Source organism: Myxocyprinus asiaticus, chromosome 11 (genome assembly GCF_019703515.2).
Source record: "Myxocyprinus asiaticus isolate MX2 ecotype Aquarium Trade chromosome 11, UBuf_Myxa_2, whole genome shotgun sequence".
Lineage (NCBI taxonomy): Eukaryota > Metazoa > Chordata > Actinopteri > Cypriniformes > Catostomidae > Myxocyprinus > Myxocyprinus asiaticus.
In genome coordinates this window covers 24,991,375-25,019,177 of record NC_059354.1, presented here as the reverse complement: position 1 = coordinate 25,019,177, position 27,803 = coordinate 24,991,375, and the positions used below count along the sequence as shown (strand labels likewise).

At 39.7% G+C, this 27,803-nt stretch overlaps 1 protein-coding gene across 1 annotated transcript; it reads left to right on the top strand.

The window, feature by feature from the left end:
* The first annotated feature begins 1,841 nt into the window (after positions 1-1,841).
* LOC127448386 (caveolae-associated protein 2-like) lies at positions 1,842-26,838 on the top strand. Its single transcript, XM_051710872.1, has 2 exons — positions 1,842-2,613; positions 23,848-26,838. Exons 1-2 carry the CDS (start codon positions 2,080-2,082, stop codon positions 24,727-24,729), a joined length of 1,416 nt encoding a protein of 471 aa, XP_051566832.1. The 5' UTR covers positions 1,842-2,079; the 3' UTR covers positions 24,730-26,838.
* Positions 26,839-27,803: the final 965 nt, after the last annotated feature.

Below are 27,803 nucleotides of genomic sequence, written 5' to 3'. Positions count from 1 at the left end.
CACATTTTGTTATGTTACAGCCTTATTCCAAAATGGATTAAATTCATTATTTTCCTCAAAATTCTACAAACAATACCCCACAATGACAACATGAAAGAAGTTTGTTTGAAATCTTTGCAAATTTATTAAAAATAAAAAACTAAAAAAATCACATGTACATAAGTATTCACAGCGTTTGCACAATACTTTGTTGAAGCACCTTTGGCACCAATTACAGCCTCAAGTCTTTTTGAGTATGATGCTAAAAGCTTGGCACACCTATTTTTGGGCAGTTTCTCCCATTCTTCTTTGCAGGACCTCTCAAGCTCCATCAGGTTGGATGGGGAGTGTCGGTGCACAGCCATTTTCAGATTTTCCAGAGATGTTCAATCGGGTTCAAGTCTGGGCTCTGGCTGGGCCACTCAAGGACATTCACAGAGTTGTCCCGGAGCCACTCCATTATTATCTTGGCTGTGTGCTTAGGGTCGTTGTCCTGTTGGAAGATGAACCTTCGCCCCAGTCTGAGGTCCAGAGCACTCTGGAGCAGGTTTTCATCAAGGATGTCTCTGTAAATTGCTGCATTCATCTTTCCCTCAATCCTGACTAGTCTCCCAGTTCCTGCCGCTGAAACACATTCCCACAGCATGATGTTGCCGCCACCATGCTTCACTGTAGGGTTGGTATTGGCCAGGTGATGAGCGGTGCCTGGTTTCCTCCAGACATGATGCTTGCCATTCAGGCCAAAGAGTTCAATCTTTGTTTCTCATGGTCTGAGAGTCCTTCAGGTGCCTTTTGGCAAACTCCAGGCGGGCTGTCATGTGCCTTTTACTGAGGAGTGGCTTCCGTTTGGCCACTCTACCATACAGGCCTGATTGGTGGAGTGCTGCAGAGATGGTTGTTCCTCTGGAAGGTTCTCCTCTCTCCACAGAGAAATGCTAGAGCTCTGTCAGAGTGACCATCGGGTTCTTGGTCACCTCCCTGTCTAAGGCCCTTCTCCCCCGATCGCTCAGTTTGGCCAGGCGGCCAGCTCTAGAAAGAGTCCTGGTGGTTCCAAACTTCTTCCATTTACGAATGATGGAGGCCACTGTGCTCATTGGGACCTTCAATGCTGCAGAAAGTTTTCTGTACCCTTCCCCAGATCTGTGCCTCGATACAATCCTGTCTCGGAGGTCTACAGACAATTCCTTGGACTTCATGGCTTGGTTTGTGCTCTGACATGCACTGTTAACTCTGGGACCTTATATAGACAGGTGTGTGCCTTTCCAAATCATGTCCAATCAACTGAATTTACCACAGGTGGGCTCCAATAAAGTTGTAGAAACATCTCAAGGATGATCAGTGGAAACAGGATGCACCTGAGCTCAATTTTGAGTGTCATGGCAAAGGCTGTGAATACTTATGTACATGTGATTTTTTTCGTTTTTTATTTTTAATAAATTTGCAAAGATTTCAAACAAACTTCTTTCATGTTGTCATTATGGGGTATTGTTTGTAGAATTTTGAGGAAAATAATGAATTTAATCCATTTTGGAATAAGGCTGTAACATAACAAAATGTGGAAAAAGTGAAGTGCTGTGAATACTTTCCGGATGCACTGTATTCCAAAGTCAGCCATTGATAGTACAAAAGGACTTAAATATTGATCTGTTTCTCACCCACACCTATCATATCACTTCTGAAGATTAGAAAAATCAATCAAGATTTATAGTTAGATTTATTTAACAACAATAGAAGTCTATGGTATGTCCTCAATTAGATAGCTAAGTAAATGTAACCAGTCCTGCTTGACCCAATATTGAAATTGCATTCAAATTTGCCTGTTAAAATTGTGCAACATGCACTGGCACACTTTCACACACATACACACCACTGACACTTTGCTCACATTACTCTGAGGGGCTGGGCTAACTACCACAGCAACCAGGCTCCTCCCCAGGGTGTGTGAAGTGTTTTTAAGAGGAGTGTTGGAAATGTTGTTTTAAAGAGGCGCACAAGGCAGGAGAGTGTGTCTGTGAGAGTGTGTGTATCAGTCAATCCAACCACACTGTTCAAAACCCTTTTTCTGCAGAATCCCATTTACTCACTAGCATTGACTCCAGGATGGGTGAAGATTCCTCTCACGCTAAGCAAAGCACAGCCACCATACCCAGGGAGGAGAGCAGCCCAATTCCACCTGCTCCAGCCATGGATGCTCAGGATCTCCTCATCCCGAGCTTCAGTCCTAGCTCAGCACCTTCTTCCCCTGTTCACACCATCACCCGCCTGGGCTCCAAATCCCCCACCAGCCCCACGGCTCCTGGGGGCCAGATAAGCGCCATCACGGTGGTGGCTCTGCTCGACAAGCTGGTGGTGATGATCGAGTCAGTGCAAGAGAACCAGCAGAGGATGGAGAAGAAACAGGCTGAGCTGGAGGGGGCAGTCAGGGTGGTGCAGGGCGACGTGACCCGGCTCGCCAAGAGCCACATGTCCACGGCCAACAGCGTCGCCAAGCTGCTGGAGCGCTCGCGCAAAACAGGTAACAATGTGAAGGAGGTGCGGGAACGTCTGGATAGACAGAGCAGCCAGGTGAAGCGTCTGGAGGCCAACCACGCCCATCTGCTCAAGAGAAACCACTTTAAAGTGCTCATCTTTCAGGTAAGTGGAAAAAGCAAAGCAGAAGAGATGGAAAATTATGTCTTTCTACACTTGAGGAAGCTTTAAAGAAAAATATTACAAATATATGTCCATCAACTAGCTAAAAATACATTATTCTGGCTTAAAGTAATAAAGTTTAGTTAACTTATTTAATTTATTTACAATAATATATATTTTGAAATTTGACCTTACATGCATTTTTTAGATCCTTTAGAGAAATGAATCACAAAATTTGGGATTTTTGGAAGGGGATGTGCAAAATCTCAGCAGAAAAAAATCTGATTTGGGGGGTTTAAGTGTTGTTTGACAGGACATGTGTGTAGTGTGTGGCAGTGCATCTTGAATGAAACTCAACAAGTGCATGGGAATTCACCCTGTGACTTCAGCTAGAGTGAAATGTTTGAAGTATGTACAGAGGAATGCCTGTATGTGAAGGTGCAATTGTATGTGTGTGTCTGAGTTGTGTTTTGATTTGCATGGTAAAGGAGTGTGCCCCAGCAAAATTCATCTTTCTTACAATAATGTCCACTAATCACTTTGCTTACAATTTGCTCCGCAAAAAAAATAAAAACCCTTCTCACAAACATTTTAAACAAACTGAGATTGTAAAGTCGGGTGTTCTGGCTAAACCAGCTTAGTGACTTCTGGTTTAGTTTGTTTGCTCTAATCTGCGATCCTGAAGGGAGGAGTTTTGTATGTTTAGCTAATGCCATTTTAAGCACTCAGGAAGCGCTATTATACTTTATGCCGGTTGGTTAATCTGAAGGGCGCGTCATGTTGATTTAAGCAGCTGTGTCAGGCACTTGCTTTTTAGAATAGTATTCTTATCTGATTGCCCTGGAGTGAGCTACTTGCAACTCTACATGCTGGGACAATGATCTTTTACTTGTAGTAGCAGGTAGAGGCATTTCCTTTTTCAAAATTATTCCTGAGAGGTTTCCTGAGGCTAATGTTATTCAATACCATAATGTGCCAAATGTCAAAGAGATCGTTTAAACTGAATAGATATGAAAACACCAAACCTTTTATCAGGCAGCATTGTTTTGAAATTATTCGGATTTACATCACGTCAACACCTGATCACTCTAAATAACAAAATAAGTAAGCAGAAAATGGCTCAAATGCATTCATTTCCCATAAGAGGACATCTCTGTCAAGGCAAATGCTCGGAGTTAATGGGTACTGAGCCACTATGAGTCTCCAATACAGCCTTCTTTTTTTTCAATTTGTCCATCAGTGTTTTCTAAAACAGGCTGAGGTTAACAGATTCTTAATCTACCCTTAAGCACACTAATTCAAAATGATTACATTGCTAAATGCTCAAAGGGAAACCAGTTCCTTGTTTTTAAGGATTTTGGGGGGAAATTGCTTTATGTCTTTTAATAGAAGTACTTCTTCAGTGTAGAGAGAGTCCATTACTGGGGCGATGACTCTTGACTAATCCAGCTTTCAGAACGGAGGGACATGGGGTAGAACAGTGAGGGTAAATGGGAAATGCTCATTCTCACTCATAAACATTCCATTTTAGATCACTAGCAGCAGGTGAGTTTCCAAAGTGTTATGCACCCTGTATTGAGGCTATTAAAGCACTTTGGCATGAGTGCAGGCCTGCAGTAGACTCTAATATCTGCAATTTGGGAACATGTTGTAAGCCGAAAAGGAGAGCACATATGCACCTAAATGAGGACACACCATAGACTTCTATTGTTTTTTAAAGCTAATTATAAAGCTAATTATAATTACTGTAAACTAACTCTAGATCATAAGAAATAGTACAAGTTGGCTCGTTCAGAAACGTACAACTTCTACTCCCATTGAGAAAAATAAACAAACCAATAATGTTATTACGATTTTTTCCCCAAAGTTTAACCCCAAACCTAAATCTAATCCTAAAGTCTAACTCCTTACCCAAACCCTAAACCTAACAATGCTTTTAATAGGAAAAAATTTTTGTGTACCATAGAGGAAAGAAAACATCAGGGTTTGGAACGAAACGAGGGAAGCATATTACTGACATACATCAGTCATTTGTATTCAGAGCCGGAGCTGGCCAAAGTGATGCCCATCATGCACAGATTAGTTAGTTAAATTAGTTCATGCAACTGTGCTGCTATAACCCTAAAAGAAAACTTTTTGCATTTTTAGATTAAAACAAAAAAACAAACAAAAAACATGTACTTCCAAATATGGACCAAAAAAACCTCCAAAGGGAGGTTTTGTCAGATTTACCTCAGTTTTGAGGACACTTTGTCCCCAAACTGGCTAAATACGTACACAAACACATACTCATTTACATGGTCTCCCTCACAAAAATCGAGAGTTCATGGCAAATTTGCAGCAAACTTGCTGCAAATTCGCCACTAATCTTTTTCACACACAAATGAGATTTGCTGCAAAATTGTGGCAAATTTTCCATTGTTGCCAAAGGTTTGCTGCAGGTTAACCACTACCGGTGAAGAGCTGCAAACTTCTGGCAAACATTTGTAACGAATTACAAGCTCGTTTGCATATGAAAATAATATGCAATAATATGCATCAAGTGATTTCTGCCACTGAACTAGATTGTTCAGTTGTTGTAGATGTAGAATATTTTGGTCGAACACATTGACATGTGGTAAAGCGCCCCACAGAGAGACAAAACAGCACAGTATGTACAGTACTTTTCCTTTTTCTGATGGGACATTGACAGTCACTTGTCTGGCATCATAGTGGCAGGTAATGTTTTACATTTGTTGCACATTTTATAATATAAAGATCAATACAATGCTCTGTAATTCATTGATGTACACTAAAAAGAAAAGTGTCAGTAAAAACACTTTTCTTTCCTCTGTTTTGTCTTTCCGTCTCTTCATTTTTCTGTTTTCTCTTTGTTCATGGAAAGTGATGTCCCTGAATGTATATTATCACCAAGAAAACAATGGTGCATTGATCTGTCGAGTGACCATCCCTATGACACTCTATTGAAATTTTAAGTAAATATGAAACACAAACATGAAGGAGAGCTGTCACAAAACTGTTTAGTCTCAAATGTTTGCTTTGGAAGAATAAGAGCACCATTCCTCTTTGGTTGTGCATTTTCTCTTTTTTGTAATCTAATGATGCTTACCCAGCCTGTGCAGTAATTACAAACTTTCTGTGCACTGTGCAAAGGCATTTCAAGATTGAAGGTGTGGTTTGAAAATACAAGGGCCTGTTGAAAGAAAGAAATGGAGTAAACACGCTGAATTTGGCTCTGTAAGTGTGTGTTTGTGTGTGTGGGAGAGAGAGAGACAGCCTGGTCAACTGCCTTGTTTCCCTTAACAAGCTCTAATGATCTTCAGTAATTACTGCCAATTTAGGCCCCTATTTGTTTATGTTTAATGCATCATTGCTCTTTCAGTGTCCGCAAAAATACCTCAGAGTAGATTCTTGAAAATTGTGGCTCTACGTGCTAGGGCTCTTCACTGCACAAACTTCGGCCTTTGTGTGTTCGAGGTTGCCAGCACTTGTAAAAGGGCCATTAAATGTGTTCATGTTTTTGGAGGCAATAGTTCAAACAACTGCTCATGGCTTACGCTATTATAAAACAATTGTGAGCTGAATTTGATAATCTCAAATAAAAAATATTGGTTCTGTGTGCATGTTTCCATGACATCTGGCAGCTTTTCTAAAAGCGGTGTGTGCTCATAAACGGCAACATACACCTTAAACATCATCACCGAAGCCAAGTTTGGCAAGCAGCATGACAGATGGCAAACATGAGGCCTTTATGAACAGTCGTAAAACACATTTTATTACTTTTAAATTTTTTTGAACGAGGGATCATTTTGGCAGAGTTGTCTCTGCAATGGGCGTTCACAAATTGATTTGACAACTGTCATTTTTTACACCTTTGTTGTTGCTTTGATTCCCCTCATTTGTTCACCCTCTGAAATCCTGTTGAACATTTTTCAGGGTTTATTTTGGCCCAGCGGTGCTGTGGAATGCCTTCATTAAGATAATGTAACTGCTCAGATCTGAACAATGTCCCTTATGATTGACCGGTCCATCAGCATTTGCTTAGTTTTGCATTTCATCAGTTTCACAGAACACAGATTTCTAATCATACGGATTTTGAATGGAATGTAAAAACATTCAAACCTGAATCAATAATTAGATGTGCAAACGATTACTGTGGGGAAAAAGAAGGTCTATGGGGGTGTGCTCAGAAGGGAAACAATCCAAGAGCCAGTGTTTACTGGCCCTCTTATTATATGAAGGAGCTTTTTAAAGTGAAGAGCTGATTCTGATCATCAGAAAACATTCAGGCTCATTATTTTAGCACAATAACCCACTGGGTTACACAACAAACCACATTCTTTAATCAAACAAAAGCATGTGTTCCTTTAAGATTTATATCCATTCGGGGGCCTGGGTAGCTCAGCAAGTAAAGACACTGACTACCACACCTGGAGTCGCAAGTTCGAATCCAGGGCATGCTGAGTGACTCCGGTCAGGCTTCCTAAGCAACCAATTGGCCCAGTTGCTAGGGTGGGTAGAGTCACATTGGGTTAACCTCCTCATGGTCGCTATAATGTGGTTCTCGCTCTCTGTGGGGTGCATGGTGAGTTGTGCGTGGATGCTGCAGAGAATAGCATGAAGCCTCCACACACAAAGGTCTCCGCAGTAATGTGCCCAACAAGCCATGTGATAAGATGCCCAGATTGACTGTCTCAGATGCAGATGCCTTCACCACCCAGATTGAGGCAAGTCACTACACCACCACAAGGACTTAGAGCACATATATTATCTCATTTTATTTAAACTACAAAGAACATTCATGTGAATTTGATTGTGGATTGTGTTGATTTTTTCTCGTTGTTGATGCCCTGATGACATGAGTGTTCTAATGCTGAACATGTCTTGGCAGGTGTGGACTCCAAATCAGAAAAAGTCTCATATCATTTAGGAAATAGTGCTGTTAGAATACCCACAATGAAGTGCATGTTAACTTCTAAACACTGTACTAAGCTAGATTTCTTAGGCTTCCCTGAGCTCCACCCTCAACCAACAAAGATTCACCTCGACAGAAATCTGAGAGAAAGAGAGAGTTGGGTGGGTGGGTGGGTGGAAGGAGGGAGAGTGATTTCAGGATGAAAGGGAGTGGACAGAGAGAAAGAAAGAAAGAAAGAAAGAAAGAAAGAAAGAAGGAAAGAAAGAAATTATTTGAAAACAAAGCATGATATTACTTCAAGGCCATGGAAGAATGTATTGTAATGAAGGAAGAAACAGCAGATAAGCATGACAGATAGAGTGAAGTGAGAAGGGAACAGACTGATATATGAGATGGGGGAGAGCACACTCCTCTGCTTGGGCATGTTTTAGCTCTCTGTACAAGATTTCTGGTTTGACAACTCAACTCCTCCCTATATCTCTATACTAACACACTCACAGCATGCGTGCACAGCTACCAGATACAACATTTACATTTATTTGTACTGTATTTTTAAACTCCAGTTCTCAAGGATATATAATGAATCCAAAGATTTATCATCATCCACATGATGTGTTTATGGTGCTTCACTTTTGCACCTGAAAAAGCTATTTTAATGGAGATGAAAATGAAAGTTCAGCAGAAGTGTACTCATTGTATCCTGCTAATTTAAAAAAACACTTCTGCCACTTACCCTCAATTCATTTAGCATACCTCCTGCATTCGTATCCACCTCTTTCTCAATCAGGGTGTGTCTGGAATCAGGGTTAGGACTAGATTGGTGTTAGGGTTAGATTAGGATTAGTGTTAAAGTCAGGGTTAGGATTAGACTGAAGTTAGGGTTAGGAAGTGTGTAGCTAACCAAACTGAAGTGTGTAACTTGTTCAGTGTTAAAATACTTTCCCGTATCCCATTTTATGCAACTATAAATAAGCCATTCATAGGTTAATTTTCTCGAAAACTGTCTGCTTTTAGCATCCCATCCAGTCCGACACAACAACTTTGACTCAACCAATGGCATGAGTTGGGACAATCTGTTTGTTCAATCAGCAGATGGGGAGCGATTACGCTCGGTATCGGTAGACTGAATGAAAACAATGTTTATTTTTACAATTCCGTACAGTGGTGCAAGTGGCAGAGAAGTTACACGCTTCAGCTTTGGGAAGAGTGCTTGGCTGGAATTAGGATTAGATTGGGGTTAAAGTTAGACTGGTGTTAGGGTTAGTGTGGCATAGGTCTGGCATTAGGTACAGATAAGGTTTAGTGTTAGAGTTAGACTAGCGATAGGGAAAGATTGGGGTTAGAGCTGGGTTAGACTGGGATTAGGGTTTCAGGTTAAACATGGTTAGAATCAGGGCTACGGTTAGAATGGATTGCTAGAGATTAGCTAGGTTTTTAACTAGAAGATTAGCTAGGTTTTTTTCTTGCAGATATTAATTGCAAACTCCAAGCCACACCCATTCTCTTTTTCCCTGATTTCAATATTCAATTATACAAACTTACAAACTAGTAAATGATTATTTACAATTGAGGTTTTCATGGACAAACTCTTCTAAAGATAAAAAGATGCATATGATCTTCTCTTACGCCAGTGTGCTGAAGTTTAAATTAACCACTAAGTGAGAGGAGGTTGGGTGAAATGAGCATCCGAGACGTCATATGTCAAGCCCTGTGAAGATGAAATTGTGCACACACAGACGCACACATCCTGCAGGTGTTATCAGACACACTCAAATAAATACTGTTTAATTAGAAAAATGATACTTGAGGGAGCATGACTAATCATGTGATTAATTCAAGCATCCAGACAGGCAGAGACAATGAAGCTTCTTGAATCAGATTTTGTGAGAGCGAGAAGGAGAGAGAGAGAGAGAGAGAGAGAGAGAGAGAGAGAGAGAGAGAGAGAGAGAGAGAGAGAGATGCAATCAGACCCCACTTTGAGACCACAATCTTACTCACACAATTCTATGTACTCACATCTCCTCGGTTCAGACAATTAAAAGTCAAAATTGGAGATTAAATGCGAAACAATTAAATTCTCTCCAGATCGACAGAGCAGTCAACCTCTGTTATGCTAAGCTCACAGGCATAAACAGTTGAAGGTCCACAGATGGCCCTCTAAATATTACTTTCCCATAGTTTTCACCACAATGCTGCAAATTGGAGGCTTTGATAGCACATTGCTTTGCCCGGCATCTCGCTGAACTGTGGGTTCAAGCCAGTTGGCTATTGCTTTCCACTTATTCTCTCCACCTGGAGTAAGGCCAAAGTTTCTCTGAACATCTTCCACACATCATAAACAGGTAACGGATGAGCGAGCACATTTTTTCTGGTGTGTGCATGTGTATGGATTTGGTGGCCTTTAAACAAAAATCCTGCCAAGTCTGATGAGGCAGCACATGTGGGCTGTAAGTCACGTGTTCTATGTCTCCATACCAGTCACACACACACGTGTTGTGTAAGTCAGCATAACTAATGTGAATGGGGCAAATTCAGAGGAAAGGGCTTAAAACTTGAAATATAGTCTTGCATGCATTGTCACACAGCCACAAACAGATAATCAAAGCATGTGCAGATGATGTTGACTTTTTGCCATGTCGAATTTGCATGCGAATTGACAGTTGTAGAATAACAATCTCAGGATGAGAAGATACCACACCAAGGGAGAGACAGGAAGAAAGGAAGCTAGAAGAAGAGAGCTGAGTAGACTGCTGATAGTTTGTCCATAGGGCACAACTGTGGTGTGAATATTGAGCTTTTATATATAAACACATATCAACATTTGTGAGCTGTTCTTCATCTGGAGTAAAAGTAACAGGAGAATTATAAATGAGATTTAATTCTGAGAGGTTAGTTAACTCAATTAAGGCTTTTCCACATTTGTTAAAAATGAATTCAGCCTTGCAAAACAATGAATTAGACCCCTATTTTATGGGTAAATAGATATAGATATATCTAGGTAGAATAAATATATAAAAAAATTTAGGATTCATTTCAGAAACATTACACACTAACATCATCTCTTGACTCCAGGGGTCTAAAGACAAAAAATGAAGTCAGGAATCTTGGTGTCATTTTGGAGTTAGATCTTAGTTTCAGTAGTCACATCAAAGCAATAACTAAATCAGTCTACTATCATCTAAAAAATATAGCCAGAATAAGATGTTTTGTATCCAGTCAAGACCTAGTAAAACTTGTTCATGCATTCATCACCAGTAGGGAAGACTAATGCAATGTACTTCTCACCAGGCTTCCCAAAAAGATCATTAGACACCTGCAGCTCATTCAGAATGCTGCTGCCAGGATTCTCACCCAAACAAAAAAAAAATCTGAGCATATTATTCCAGTCCTCATGTCTTTACATTGACTTCCAGTTACATTTAGAATTGATTTTAAGGTACTATTACTCGTTTATAAATCACTCAATGGCCTAGACCTAAATACATTGCAGAAATGCTTGTTGTCAAAACAAGGTGAGACAGAATTTAGCTATTATGCCACCCGCAGCTGGAACCAGCTTCCTGAAGAGGTCAGATGTGCTCCAACAGTAACCACGTTCAAGTCCAGACTGAAAACACAGCTGTGCATTTCTTCACTGAGCACTGTGCTGCACTTACTGATTGCACTGCATACTTTTATTGCTGTATTCTTTTTTCTGTTTTATTAATTTTTAATAATTTTTTACTTTTTTAAATTTATTTTTATTCTTATTTTATTTTATTTATTTTTTTTCTTAAATGTTTTTAAAATACATTTTTTATATATCATGTATTTTCTTTATCCTTTTCATGTAAAGCACTTTGAATAGCCACTGTGTATGAAATGTGCTTTATAAATAAACTTGCCTTACCTAACTAACAAACACTAACAATTTCTTTCCAGTGGCAACAATTATTAAATTTTTTGTTAATTATATTTGGTGTCCTCCAGCCTTTTGTCCTGTCTGGTAAATATGAACTGTTTATTTGATTTTACTACACAGATAATCTTTTTATTAGTCAGTTTCTAATCATTTTTAGTAATTTTATATCTAAAATATCATGGTTCTCTCCCTTCAAATTATCTCAAAAACACTTTCCCTTCAGTATGAACAAACGCAATGGTGCTAACATCCACTAGTGACACATCCTTCCTTTGTGTCTTTTCTTTCTTATGGTCTCCTCCTCTATTGTTCTTATATTTGTCTTTCCTCTGTTTCTTTCCTGTGCTTTACCCTGCCCTTGTTTTGTCTGTTCAGGTCCTACGAGGCTCACACACACATGCACAAACCAGTCACTCATCTATATCGATGTTTCCACTCCAAAAAGTCCAGAGGACTCCAGTGGCGCACATTAATTATCCAGGCTCCCATTACACACTGAACCAGGGGTATCAACATGTGACACAATGTTTTCAAAAGTTTTCTCTCTCTCTCTCTCTCTCTAGGTCCTCCTCCTCTTTCTCTTTCTCTGAGGCTCACAAGGCATTGTGTATTTAGATAAAGTTTGAAATCTGAATAGCGAATGTCTTGATTTATTATCATGTTACAAGACACATGGCTGAGAAACAAGTGTTAAGGAACGGTGATACAGAACGGTAAACTCAAAATTATACAGTATATAGAATGGTATAAAGACTGAGGTAACAACAGCTTCACCAAAGAACTCAAATGATGAGTGAAAAGTGAAACTTAAAACATGGTTTCAGGTCATATTAAAATTCTGAATGTTATCAGAATCAATGAGCTTTGTGTGTGTGATAGGAGAAACAAGCAATTGCACACAGACCATTTCAGTGAGACACTGTAAAACAGAAAATTAAACAAGGTAAGAGTATAAACAGACATACCAAAAAAATAGGACATATAATATGGAATGCCGTATGTACATGTGCAAGTGGTAATATATGTACAAGGTAGGGGTATGTACAGTTATTGAATTAAATATGAGTGAATTTACATATGTACATGACATATTTATACATTATTGCACTATGGGAGTCCTGAAGGCAGTTTAATTGTTCATGTGGAAAATGGCCTGAGGGTAAAAACTGTTCTTGTGCCTGGCTGTCCTGGCGCTGAGTGCTCTGTAGCACCCACCAGAGGGCAACAGTTCAAAAAGGGAGTGGGCAAGGTGTGTGGGGTCCAGAGTGGAGATGTACAGGTCTTGGAGGGTGGGCAGGGGGCACCAATAATCCTCTCAGCAGTCCGGACTGTCCGTTGTAGTTTCCTTCTGTCTGATTTGGTGGCTGAACCAAACCAGACAGTTATAGATGTACACAGGACAGACTCAATGCATCCAGTGGCAGGTTGAACTTCCTCAGCTGGCAAAGGAAGTACAACCTCTGCTGAGTCTTCTTCACAATGGAGTCTATGTGGGTGTCCCACTTCAGGTCCTGAGAGATGGTAGAGCCCAGGAACCTGAATGACTCCACTACTGCCACAGTGCTGTTCAGGATGGTGGGGCCGGGGGGATTTCTCATGAAGTCCACTATCATCTCCACTGTTTTGAGCGTGTTCAGCTCAAGGTTGTTGTGACCACACCAGCCAGCTGTTCAACCTCCCATCTGTATGCAGACTTGTCGCCGTCACAGATTAGACCAATGACCGTGTCATCTGCAAACTTCAGGAGCTTGACAGAAGGGTCCTTTGCAGTGCAGTCATTCGTGTACAGGAAGAAGAGCAGTGGAGAGAGAACGCATCCTTAAGGAGCACCAATGATAACAGTGAGGGTCCCGGATGTGATTTTGCCCAGTCTCACTAGCTGCTGCCTGTCTGTCAGAAAGCTATTGATCCACCGACAGATTCTGGTTGGCACGGAGAGCTATGTCAGTTTGGTTAAAAGAAGATCTGGCATGATGGTATTGAAGGCTGAACTGAAGTCCAAAAATAGGATCCTTGCATAAGTCCCAGGTCTGTCGAGGTGTTGCAGGATATAATGCAGTCCCATGTTAACAACATCATCCACAGACCTGTTTACTTAGTAAGCAAACTGAAGGGGGTCTAGCAGGGGTCCAGTTATGTCCTTCAGGTAGGCCAAAACCAGTCTCTCAAACTGACTTCATGACCACAGACATGAGAGCACATATGCTGACTTACACAACACAACACATGTGTGTGTGTGTGTGACTGGTATGGAGACATAGAACACGTCATTTACAGCCCACATGTGATGCCTCATCACACTGGGCAGGATTTTTGTTTAAAGACCACGAAATCCACACACATGCACACACCAGAAAAAAAAAAATTGTGTTTGCTGTTGGGCCTCATGTATTCAGATAGAAGACCCACATACAAAGTCATAAATCTTACTGATAAAAACCGTGCCAAAATCAAACAAAGGGAGTCCAAAACAGACTACAAATCCCATAAAGCCTTGCTCACTAAAGGATCAAACTCTCAACTCCTATTGGATGAGGCACACAACAGAACGCCCCTCAACCATGACGTCATTGGGAGTAGAAATAACTCTGAGAACCTTCCAGGATTTGCTTCCAGCAACTTTGCTCGCCGTGTGTAGACGCAGCTCGTCACTGCTCTCAGGTGTAGCCTCGTGGCACAAGGAAGTAACGTATGACTTGAAACTGTGGCCATACAATCTCCATCTCACTGGACGAGTTGAGATTACTCTGTGTTCCACCGAACACTCTAACGGATCCGAAGGAGATCGCCGAGTAATCCGCATCTTCATCCGTTTGCCTGCAGAAGTGAAGAGAAAAAAAAGATTTCTCTTCCCTCTTCAATCAAGTCAACGTCGCTGATTTCTCCGCCAGCCCGCCGAGAATCAGCAGCCGTACCGCCCACCGACAGAGCGAGGAAACGGCCTACCCTCATCACCCGAGCCTCGAGGAACCGAGTCGGAGTTAAAGGACGGATGAACACACATTTGTCTGCGTCCTCATATGATTCAAGTAAGAGGTTTACGTCTGGGCAGAGATAGAATATTATAGTGTGTTATTCTTGTGTATCAAGGTTATTGCTTGTACAGTTTACGGACCGCCGAGTCCGCTCATTGCTGCTAATAATACTCAAGGTATTAATGTAATGTACTGTTATCATGAATAAGATCTGCTGTGTTGTAGTCCAACCACATTGGACTGTTGTATATTTCCTCCATCGCGGGTGAAACCGGCACACTGAGTTTATCCATTAAAGAATCAAAGACCGCGGGATGGTTTACAAGCCATCCACCGCATCTCTGAGTGATAAACTAACAGTTGCTTTCTCTCCCACGATCGCGAAACCGGCTTTGGTGCCACCACTTTATTCTCTCTCTCTCATACTAACCACACACACACACGCACATGCGCGACCCCTCACAAACATTCTCGCACACACTTTTGGCTGGTAGATAACTTTGCGATAAAGCTCAGCTTTGTCCCAAAGTTATCGTACAAGCAGAGACACACGGTAAACGGGCAGACGCCATTGACCGGTTTCTCTCCGCCCACATTCGCAGCCATATTCTCTGGTCGGAAATCTCGCGCGACGTACTCTCCATGAGAGTCAAGTCCGCCATTTTGTGCGCGTCCCTCCTTACACACACACACACACACACACACACCCATTCTCTCTCTCGCACACACACACACACCTTCCTCTGATGTGTTATAGGATTATTTTGGTTACCATATCTAATCATGTCACTGTTTAGTTTGTAGTTGTATGTCGGAAGTTTATTGACTGCATTGTATTGATTATTAATTGATATTACTGCATAAATAAACTTTGTTATATTTCAAAGAGAAGTGTTTTGGTTTGTTTTGCATACACCTGTGTCAAATGCTGACGGGATGTCAGTGCTCGGATTCAAGCCTTCATTGTTTTTTTTTCAAAAATCGATATTCTTTGGATGTCGATTTTCCTAAGAGAACAATCTAATATTGAGACTGTTATACTATCTGGTTATTAGTCCCTGATTCCAGGGTGGTGCCCCAGCGATATTAATCCTTATTAATATTCTATTGATTTTTGATAATTGATAATTATCTTTGATGATTGTTGAATTTGAAGGATCAGTAAGCTAGTGTTAATTTTAATCAATGTTTCATCAGTGTTAATAATTAATGATTGTTTTTGATAATTGTTGATTTAAAGGATTAAAAAAAAGCTAACATTGATTCTCATCAATGTTCTATTGATTTTAATAATTAATAATTGTCTTTGATAATTATTAATTATTGCTAATAACCAAACCCGCTCTTGAACGTGGCACACTACATTTAATGGTGCGCCGTGTGAGGTTTTAATGAGTTAGATTCTATAATTTAATTTAAATATTAATTAATAACTAAAGAAATAATTATGAATTATTTCTGATAGTAACACTGATCTAAACAACCAGTAGAACCTACATCGCTCATCCGTTACCTGTTTATGATGTGTGGAAGAAGTTCAGAGAATCTTTGGTCTTACTCCAGGTGGAGAGAATAAGTGGAAAGCAATAGCCAACTGGCTTGAACCCACAGTTCAGTGAGATGCCGGGCAAAGCAATGTGCTATCAAAGCCCCCAATTTGCAGCATTGTGGTGAAAACTATGGGAAAGTAATACTTAGAGAGCCATCTGTGGACCTTCAACTGTTTGTACTTGTGAGCTTAGCATAACAGTGGTTGACTGCGCTGTCGAACTGGAGAGAATTTAATTGTTTCACATTTAATTTCCAAATTTGACTCTTAATTGTCTGAACTGAGAAGAAGTGAGTACATAGAATTGTGTGAGTAAGACTGTTCTTAAAGTGGGGTCTGATTGTATCTCTCTCTCTCTCCCTCCCTCTCACAAAATCTGATTCAAGAAGCTTCATTGTCTCTGCCTGTCTGGATGCTTGAATTAACCACATGATTAGTCATGCTCCCTCAATGTAGTCATTAAGTACTGTGATTTGTTTTTGTTTTTGTTTTTTGGGGGGGGGGGGGGAATTATGGTGGAGAGTTTGAAGCAGCAGGGAACTTCACACTGCTCCAATGATCTATTAAAGATCTGTGTGAAGATGGGGGCCAGTTGGTCAGCGCAGACTTTCAGACAGGCAGGTGAGACCTGAAGGCCTGAAGCCTGAAGCTTTCCTAGTCTTTTGATTCCAGAAGACCCAGCACACATCCTCCTCACAGACCATAAGTGCAGGTTGAGTAGCAGGAGGGGGAGGAGCGGGGTTCCAGGAGGTGTTGGTGTGTGTGTGTGAAGTGAAGATCAGAGTGGGGGATGGGTGTGAGACTGGGCTTTTCAAACCTGCAGTAAAACACATTTAGTTAATCAGCGATTTGTTGATTCTCTACAGAGCGAGTGGGAAGTGTCATATACTTGGTAATGCTTTTCAGGCCTTTCCACACAGATGCAGAATCGTTGGGTGAAAACTGGTTTTCAGCTTTTCAGAGTAGCTTCTTTTAGCCACTATGATTTCCTTAGTGTGTTTCTGGCCTGGTTGTACAATATTTTATCCCTAATTCTGTAAGCATCCTCTTTGGCATGATGAAGCTGTCTGAGTTTTCCTGTAAACCATGGTTTATTGTTATTGAATGATAAAAATGTCCTAGTAGGGATGAACATATCCTCGCATAAACTGATATATGATGTCACAGTATCTGTGAGCTCGTCCAGGTCTGTGGCTGCAGCTTCAAAAACACTCCAATCAGTGCAGTCAAAGCAGGCTTGTAGTTCCAGCTCTGCTTTATTAGGCTATCTCATTACAGTCATTACTACAGGCTTAGCTGATTTAAGTTTCTGCTTGAAGGTCGGTAAACAGTTGTAAATAGTTTCTGCTTGTATGTAGTAAACAGTTTCACTAGATATTATGGCTTGTTGAATTATACCACAGCTACTATTATTTCATTACAAACTAGTAGTTAATAGTATAAATAGATATTTAAAATATGCACTTTTCATTTGACAAGACCCTCAAGATACAAACTAATTAGATCTGAACTGAATCAACTTATTGTGGAATCAATTTTACATATAATTTTTCAGCTAAACCACTAAATGTCTTCTGCATAGTAAACATTCGGGGTAAAATATAGTCCTGAATTATATTGTGACTGAAGAAATAATATCAAGGTCTTGCCTAAGTTTCACGCTATCATTAATGATGAAATAGAATCCAAATATATAATCTACAATATGTACCAAAGTAAAAGCTGCTACTTACTGTATATACAAGAACTAACAGAACTCAGTCAACTCCCAGCTCTAGTTTCCATCTCGCTGTGGGGTGTTATTCTGTACGTGTGCTTGTGAAGAAACTGGTTATCCCAGAGTTAACACAGGTTTTGACTGGATCTGTGCCCTTGGGGTGTTACTGGGTATTAAAAAAGCAGAACATTAACAAAGTACCCAAAGCACCATCCCAATGGGCCATTGTTATTTTACATCTATCACAATGCAAAGCCATGAAACACATTTATCTTTTGGAAAAAGTTCTTCATCTGCAGTATCAATCAGAATGACATTGGCATTATTTGTTAAATGTAATAATTCCTTCTGCAATTTGCAAATGATCAACATCTTGTTCATGGAGTTTTGTGCACAAGGGCAGGGCATGGGAATCAGGTTGCCATTATGATGTTATTCTAATTTATAGTGCATAATTATACCTAGCAACTTGGTGCTTTGAATGTTTATTAATAATGCTGCATCTTTAATACCGGCTAAAAGAACTGATGTATTTTTTCAGCTTCTAAACAGTTCAGATGTAGCCTAATATTCTGGATTGGTGGGGTCAAATGTAATACCTTTATTTTAATAACAAACGTCCAGTGGGGGGGGCGCATGTGAAATGGTGTCATAATCAGATGAGGTTTTTCAGGTGAATATTAGATGAATGGAGGTTTTAATGAGTAAAATGTACATCCCTAACCTAACACTTTTACCTAAACCTAACCAATAGTGATCTAAAATAAAATGTGTAACACAAAACAGACATCCTTATTCTAAATTAACGTCTAACCGATAGTGTCTAAAAACAAAATGAGAAATGAAAAGCACGTTTTCTGAAGCAAGCACGTCATTTCATGTCTCTTCTATTATACTCTCGTCTCATGTGTCAGCTTGCGTGCTTGACTGGTCTCAAACTGTGGACTTCTGAGTCCAAAGTCCAACACTCTATCAGATGAGCTACCACAGAAGCTAATCACATTGGAATAAGTGTGTAAATGTAGGTCAGTCTGTGATACAAGCTTTAAAATGTATAGTTTTTCAAATTATGGATTAGAGTAAAAGTGTTTCTATATCATAACATAGCAGTGTGTGAGTGCAAAAAATAAGTGTTAAAGTCATAATCAGCCATTGTACTCGTGATTAGTGTGAAAGTGAATAAAACACAGTTATTGTCGCACCTCTAGTGTTAATTTCTACAGGAAACTGTGGTGAAATGTAGAATGCTCGTAAAAGTCAGTTTGCAAAAATGTAGCTATAGAAATGTTTATTCTATGAGACTAGAGCTGTGTCTCGTTTTGAAGGCTGTATGCTAGGAAGGACGCGTCCTTTGAAGGTAGTGGTAAACTGAGCGTCCTCTTTAAACAAGCTTTGTTTAAATTAGACTCCCTTCATAGGACAAATGATAACTAAGGATGGGCTTATTTTCTTTTCCATCCGATACCAAAAACTTTTAGGCCAATATCGCCGATATCGATACCAATACCGATACCTCTATTAAATTACATTTTTACGAATTCTTTGGATGAAATGAGTAACTTTATTGTTACTTAAATTTTTTATATATATTTATAGGCCTAAACAGAAAATTATTTGGCTGCTTTGTTTACCCTTTAAAATTTGTTAGTATAAGCAACATATAAAACCACAAAATTAACCATAGATATTATTATATGGTTACTATTACTAAAACTAAGTTACCATATGGATACTACAGTAATGCTGTAGTAAAACCATGGTTAATTGTATCAAAACCTTGGTTACTGCCAAAAAGAAAACATGGTTACTACAGTCGTGGTTACTAGTCATGGTTAATACAATATTACTACAGTAAATCCATGGGTAGTTTTCTTAAGGGTATCATTTATTAACGAGGATTAAAAATCATTATCAATGTTTTAACAACTCTGAATTTAAATAAACCTGTAAAAATGGTCAAACAAGCCCATTATAATAAATGTCATGTCTAGGTTTGTCATTACTTAGTGTGAATAACTCCAGATGCTGTTTTTCTGTCATTACCTCAGGAAAGCACTGCTCCCTATTTGAACGAGCTCTATGACTGAAAGGGTGAGCTCTGTCTCTGAATGCTAGTGTATTTCAGCATTTCTGCACGTCAAGATGAGCGGAAGAAAAAATAGTTCCGGTGCCATGCAACTATTCGTTAATATAATTATATTATTTAATTACGTTTATGAGATGCATTAATATTCATGTAATCTAAATAATAATATCACTTGTTTAAAAATAAAATTGTAGAATCGATATTTTTATGTGAGGATCGATATTCTTGATACCACATCAGTATCGGAAGTATCCATACTTTAGTATCGATCCACTCATCCCTAACGGAAACAGACTGCTATGGCAGCACGCCTCACACGTAACCGCGTGTGCTCTGAGTGAGAAGGGTATCCCTGAGGTAAACTTTAGAAGAGATATAATGATGTAGTAGAGAGAAAAGAAAATGGATTTTGCGACTGTTCTTTTACATTTATAATACTTAATTTAACATTAGAAATTATTATAATTATACATATTTTTCTACATTACACGTAACTACTGAGGTACTTCAACCTGGGAAATAACATTTGAACTTAACGTTTGAACATCATATTTTCGGGTAAATCTGCGTCATTTTGTCGGATAAATTATGTGTGTTTCCGTTGAAACAAAGAATTGTGTGTTGTGAGTGCCAACGAAGGATGCATCCTCCGAATTCCTGTGAAAGAAGGTCACATTCAAAGGTTGCATTCGGAGTGTCCTACTCGCTTTTCTGAAATGAGACAGCTTTGATGACATATGTGGTTGGCAAATGCGACCTCCGGAGCATGCAGCCTTCAAAACTAGACACAGCCTAGGTTGCCGCAATAGGGCGCAGACTCTGACTTACTGGGAGTGTGCTGAGTGCCCTTAGGAGGGAGCAGGGGCCGGTTGCAGCAGTTCAAACTTAGCCTAGTTGTGGCGTAAATGGGCACTAAGTCACAATTTACGCACTACTAAATATTTGAGTGTTGCACCATTAAACTTAGGTAGAACGTAACCCTACTTATAAACTAAATATTTACGGAAGCCTCCAATCAGGTGTAACGGATGGAATAAAAAAGCAGACTGATATTTTATGACATTAATGAGCTCATGTTTTGCGTAACAGGCATCAGTCTTTTCGACATACATTATGATGTTGACATTTATGAGAGAGAGAGAGGATAAAACATACTTTTAAGCGGCTCTTCAGCATGAAAACGTTCTAATGTTGCAGTTTTCAGGGTGTGTCACGCGGTGTCAAGTTTCAACACATTCAAAATATATATAGGACATTAAAATGAATAAAATGTCTGTTTTTCCAGCCTGTTTTATTAGTATTTATTTATCACCCCTCATTTATTTTAGATACAGTCCCTATAATATTGTTATTTACACAGGGCAAATATACTATTTATCAAATCTACTTTTATTACGTATTGTATTTTAATGGGGATATAATTTATAACAGCTTACACTTACGTGAACAAACAAGGTTTGTACATCAACGGTAACAAGATCAAACTGAAATTCACTGCTTTTTAACACTTATGTGTGTAAATCTGAAGGCTGCTTATTGGATAAATACAGGTAAACATCATAATATGCGACTACGCATTACTTTACGGAGAGCTTACAACCTACAATTAAGTCTTGCATTAAGAACAGGTGGTGCAACCAAATTAACCACTGACTTAGTTACAACTAACTAGTAGTTACTAAGCCCTTAGTGTGAACTTTACATCCTAACTTATGTGAGAACTTACACACAGCTGGTGCAACCCTACCCAGGTGAGCATGCAAAATCTCCATTTGTCCTGCTAATCCGCCCATCTTTGAAGGCCAGATATACATTTGACTCCTTAAGTGTGTGAATTGTGACTCCTGTAGCCATAACGGCAGAGGGATGTGTCAGGGGTTTGCATTTGTGAGGGGAGAGTTGAGGACAAGAGGGTGATAAGAGAATATTCAGCACTGTGCGTTCGTGAGTGTGTGTGTGTGTGTGTGTGTGTGTGTGTGTGTGTGTGTGTGTGTGTGTGTGTGTGTGTGTGTGTGAGAGAGAGAGAGAGAGAGAGAGAGAGAGAGAGAGAGAGCAAGAGAGAGAGGAATATTTGGTACTTTTTTGTTTATTGCCGTTAATGATTGGATAAATCTTAATGATAACTCACAAGATAATTATATTATTATAATCAAATAATAAACAAACAATGATAGGCAACGATTGAATGTAAATATCATTAAGCTGGAAAATAAAAACAATAATTGGATCTGGGGAAAATAATCAGATACAGAGGTGCTTAAAACTGTTTTCTTATAACTTGTCAATGCCTTTTTATGCATTTAACTTTTAAATTAAAACTATTTCAAGGGAATATGGTGGGAAGAAAAAACTTTAGCTCTTGCTGTCAGAGCTTTTTGCATTGGAATAACTCAAAGACAATGCCTCCACATACAGCAGACTGAGCAATAAATTAAAAAGGAGGGGAAAAAAAGAAGAAGAAGAAAAAACCTGGAGAGAAGAAACAGACCACCTGGCATGAAAAATGCCCGTAGAATTGTGCTTTGCACGCATAGTTTATACAGTTTTAAATAGGTATTATGTAAAGGGTATACACTGTTAAAAAAAGTGGTAACCTATAATTGTTACCTTAAAGGGTCATGAAACAGCCCTCTTTCAGCTCAAGTCTACCTCACAACTGTTTTGAAAAATGCAACTCAATTTGGCATGGACAGCTGGGACAGCTGTGAGAACAAGGGCCCCTCCCTCCCCTAGTGGGTGGGGTGGGGCAGGGCAGGGGAGAAAGAGGGGAGCAATCTGTTATCTCAGTTGCCCATGCTGGCTCTTACTAAATATTAGGATAAAGTATGACAAATTGTACAATTTGTATAGCTGGCAAAGTTAAAGTCTAACTAAATATGTTGAACGCCGTCCGTGTTTCCCCTTTAAGGATCACAACACCGCCTGTTTCAGCACAGTGGAGTTCTCAAAACATTTTCAAAAGATACAGCCATCGAAGTGAAGGAAGAAGGAACACAACTGTCTGATCTTGTCACTCTGCATCTAATGCAGTTAACAGTATCAAAGTTCCTCACAATTGCTCATAACAGAATGCACAAATAAAGTATACACTGTTTTGTAAACTCACAATACAGTACACAGAATCACACTAGTCATTTTATATCTGTAATTTAATGCACAAGTATATGCCAAGCCATATGTACTCTGTATTAAAAATATGTGAATGTTTTTTACACTTAAATACATTTTGAGACTTATTCCAAGACACTGATTCACAAATATAAGTGCTTAGATCAGTTAACACACTTACATTAAAGATGGATGAATGGATCAATGTAAACCGTGTCTCAAATAAGCCCCAGTCAGAGACAGTCCACCTCACTGCATATCTCAAAACACTCATGTTAATAAATGCATGCTGCACAAACATTTAAAAGGTTTTGGCAATGATTGAAAGACTATCCTGTCCCTCTGTCAGCAGCGCACGGGGGGGACTCGCGTCGGCACGTCACATCTGACACCGAGGCTCTTGCGAGTTTGAAGTGCTGGTCACATGGTTTAATGAATAATCATAAGACAGTCGGTTCTCATAAAATAAGGCCACGCAGTCTCATTAATATTTATTTGACACTGATGACATGCACTATAGTACAGGGACACATCACATCGATGTTGATTTTAAACCCGGAAGAAAATAATAGGGCAAAAAATCCCTAAATTAACCACTTTCATCATTATAAAAATAATGGATACTTACTTTGTCTTCTATCATGTGTAACACATGCATATCTGGTAACATCTTTGAAAATGTAGTTTAGTGTTTCATGACCCTTTAAGGAGCTATATCAACTTGATCTAACCCTTAAAATTAGCCTTGTTGGTGTAACTTAATGTACAGAAATCAGGTTGATTCATTGGTAATAAATAACATGTTTGACTTGAATCAAACCATTTAATTTATATGTTACATTATTAAGCACATTTTTAGATTAGCAATTTTATTCCAGTGGGATTTAAACAAACTATCTACAATTAGCATTACAAACAGGTCTTTACATATTCATATACCTTCCAGTCTTTCTTAAAAAAGACATTTACTTTTTCTTCAATTTTAGGAGGACAATGAAATCCCCTCCACTCTGCTCACTAAAGATGGTATGGCCACCTTTCAGGATGAAATGGTTCCATCTGCACCAACTCCACACACTGATCTAAACCGCTCCCAAGATGAAGGCCTGCAGACCATCAGCCTCTCCTCTAGTGAGGAGGAGGACAAAGGAGCATCAAGCCCCCTGGCAGAGGGTGGCACAGATCCCCTGGCAGATCTGCATGAGGAGAGCCTCCCATACTTTGGAAGTGAACGTCTGGAACGCTCTCGTGCAGACAAGTTCAAGCGCTCAAGTCTGAAGAAGGTGGATAGTCTTAAAAGGGCCTTCTCGCGAAGCAGCATAGAGAAGAAGATCAACAAGATTGTGCCTCCAGAACGACGTGAGAAGATCAAGAAAAGCTTCACCCCGAACCACCCGAAAAGCCCCACTTCCCAGAGCTCATCCTTCAAAATCTCTCCAATGACTTTCAACATCAAGAAGGTACGAGATGGAGATGCTGACTCTTCTCAGCAGCCTGAGAGATCACCCAGGAATCTCAGCCCAGTAGAGGTGCCCTCCATAGGGGGACCTGATGGTGAGCTACCCCTGCCTGAGTTACACTCATTGGGGGAGAAAGTGAATGGAGGTGGCCATCACACTCCCTCGACTCCAGGCAGCACAGATGGTGAGGTGTCTGTTACAGAAGGAGGTGGAAATCTTGATAATGGTCCCTCTGTAACACTGGCTGAGGAGCATGTGGAGAGACAAGATGGTGATGCTGATGACAATGAGGAAAATGGGGAGGAGGAAGAGTTGGAGGAGCAGGAGGAGGAGAAAGAACCAAGACCTGTGGAGGAAGCATCTGCTCCTCCCATGTCAACTGCTATTACTGTTGAGCAAACTTCTTAGATTTATTAGTTGTATTCTAATCTTTATTCATTTGACTTCAATCTACTTCTGAGACTTTGGGAATTATAGACCCCATTTACACCTGGTATTAAGATGCATCTTGGGTGATCCGATCACATGTGGTCAGGTGACACACATCAGTGTTTACACCTGGTCGCTCAAGTGTGTCTCCTGTGACCACTTGTGTTCGGATTTGAAGGGGAGGGACTCTGATTCATGATGACATACATCAATCACTATGTCAGTGTGTTACTACATGATAATAAACTGCAACAAAGTCAGAAAAGATAAAGAAAGCAGGAAAAAAATGGCACAAAAGCAACATATCGAGCAGAATTGCTCATTATTTTAGTGGACTACCTGTAATAACCAGAGCTGCAGATGTTCCGACTTCTCATAAGTGTCTGTACAAGTTGATTTCAGACACACTGAAGAAGATCCATGAAGTTTGTGTTCTTGTATCCGCTTTTTTAAATTTTCTGATCAAATGGTTATTTCCTTTCAAAGCCGCTCGTAACCGACAAGAGTTTAAACTCTTGTTTTAGCACAGCGGTTGACTGACAGGTGAGGGGTTGCGCTTTGCTGCTGCCAGTGTTGTGCCGAAATTAGCACTGTATTTAGCGCTGACCACATGTGATCAGATCACCAAAAAGCATCTTAATACCAGGTGTAAACGGGGTAATTCTTACTCCCTTGTGCCACTGGCATCTTGTCCCCAAGCTTGTTTAATGTTAAATAGCATGTATTGCTGACATAACATTTATAACCCCAAATATAATGTAATGACGTAATAAATAACCTATTATATTAAATTCAGATATTAAGTATATTCTTAAGGAGAAAATTCCATTTAAATAGATTCTGTAAAAAGGTCCAGAGAATGGTACAGCAGTCTAGACAACTGGTCATAATGAAACAGCAAAAATAACTAAATTTTCCTGTGGAAGCTGATGAATAACATGAAATTGATTGAACTGCAAAGCCTGAACTCTCTTTCCCACTAAAATGAACGTAACAACAAAAATAATCAAATTATCAGTTGTTTTATTCATTTTACCTACTAATGTGCATAACTTAGATGTCTTCAAGGAAAAACATTTTTTTCATGCATGGTTGCCCAGACAAGTTTTAAAAACTGTATTAATAGGTATATGAATAAACCTTATTCACAGCAGTGCCATCTTTGATTTTTGATGGGAATGACCACGAGGCTTGGAGGGATAGATGTACAGTCTCTTCAAAAGGTTGTGCAGTTGTTTAAAGTGTTTATGGATCTTTCTGCTGATGAAACGTTGAAAAATATCTTTCCAAGAAATTTCTGTAGGCCAAAAAATTCAAGACAACATGAGCTGTGGAGAATTAGGTGTGATCTAAGAGTTTTATACCACTTTTTACAGTGCATGTCACTGAAGAGACGGTATGTCTTTCCCTCACAGCCTCATTTTCATTCCTGTCAAAAATCAAAAGATGGCGCTACTGTGAGGTCTATGCCAGAGCCCTTCTGTCAAGGGAAGCCTACAAGGTTAGCAACAGAATGCATAATGCGGCAGTCCCATTGATATTCTATGTGAGGAACACTGGCGAGGAGACCTGATGGCAATTTTTTTTTTTTTTTTTTATGGATATCTATCGAGGAGATGCTTCAGTATGCTCATCACTTAATGAACTGACTGCCTGTCTACTAATCTTCAACATGTTTTACACTAAACAATCCTTTTGGAATGAACTATGTGTGGAGTTTATTAAGATAAAATTGCGGTTTTATGAGTGAAAACAGACAATTTTGAGACAGGCATGTGTCAGCTTACGGCTCTCCCCATTCATGTGTATGGTTTCTGCAAACGGTGACTTATCATAATGTTATAAGTAAACTGACCAACCAAAATGGATCTTCACATGACACAACGTTGTCTGCTTTTGTCAAAAATGCAACCAAAAAAGGCAAAACTAAGGTTGAATGAAATTTGATCGTAAAGATTGTAACATAATAATAATAATAAAACATAATAATAATAATCAAGATAACTGGGAGTGGAGATCATCTGTGTGTGGGAGCATAATTACCAGCAGACACACATACAGGCTAATAAAACATGATATTTGAATCCACTGCAATCTTTTATTGGTTTGATCTTTCAATATTTATTTACATATTTGCCTTACCGGAAAATGTCCTCACAGACCGCCACTGGTGCCTGGCTTGGTGGGAAGTGTGTTCACAAAGTTTCTGGGGAAAAGCGAGCACAATTGATTGCCATCTACATGGCAACCTTCAATTACTGCTGTAGCATGGCAAGGGCATGCAAACATACAACCTGACAATTACAAACGTACAATGAAGCAGAAGTCTTTGTGTAAAGTCAAACATTTTATTTAGCTGATGTAAAAGTTTCAGCTTCTCCTCGACACAAAAATGTAAATAATTCTGAGATAAAACAAGCACTCAGCCATTCAGAGCTATACACAAGATTTGCTGCTGAATATACTTGAAAACTAAAGCCAAACTCTCTGCTTATTGTTTTCCCATTGAAGAAACCATCAAGTACCTGCTTGAGCTTTGTATCAGATCCAGTCTGGATGGTCACGTCCATCTCACACTGAACTACTCAGTACACACTCACAATCACTCACACACACACACACATACCAGGTGAGAAAGGTGCATTCTTGGTTCTGATGGATGGCAGTCTCCGCAGTTCATTTTCCACTGACTGGAAGCAGAAAGGAGAGGTGGGGACAGATTGATGGCTATGGTTTCCACTGGGTTGGCGGAGGTATGGAGTGCCTGCATGTTCTACAAGTGTGCTGCCTGCAGGCCTCTTCGCAGAACCTCTCTGACCACACTGCTCCCTGTTGGTGTTACATCCTGCCGTTGCAGGGTTTAGGACTCCTGCCTGGTCATGTTTAGCAACAGACACTGACAAAACAACATGAAGACAAGACAATTTAGTTACGGTTTGGTGGATTTTATCTAAATCAACACTGCTAAATATCAAGAGAACATTTATGTATTTAGCGTAACCAGCAGTAAAAGTGTGTTACATAAGATGTGCATGCTGATATGTCTAGGGGTC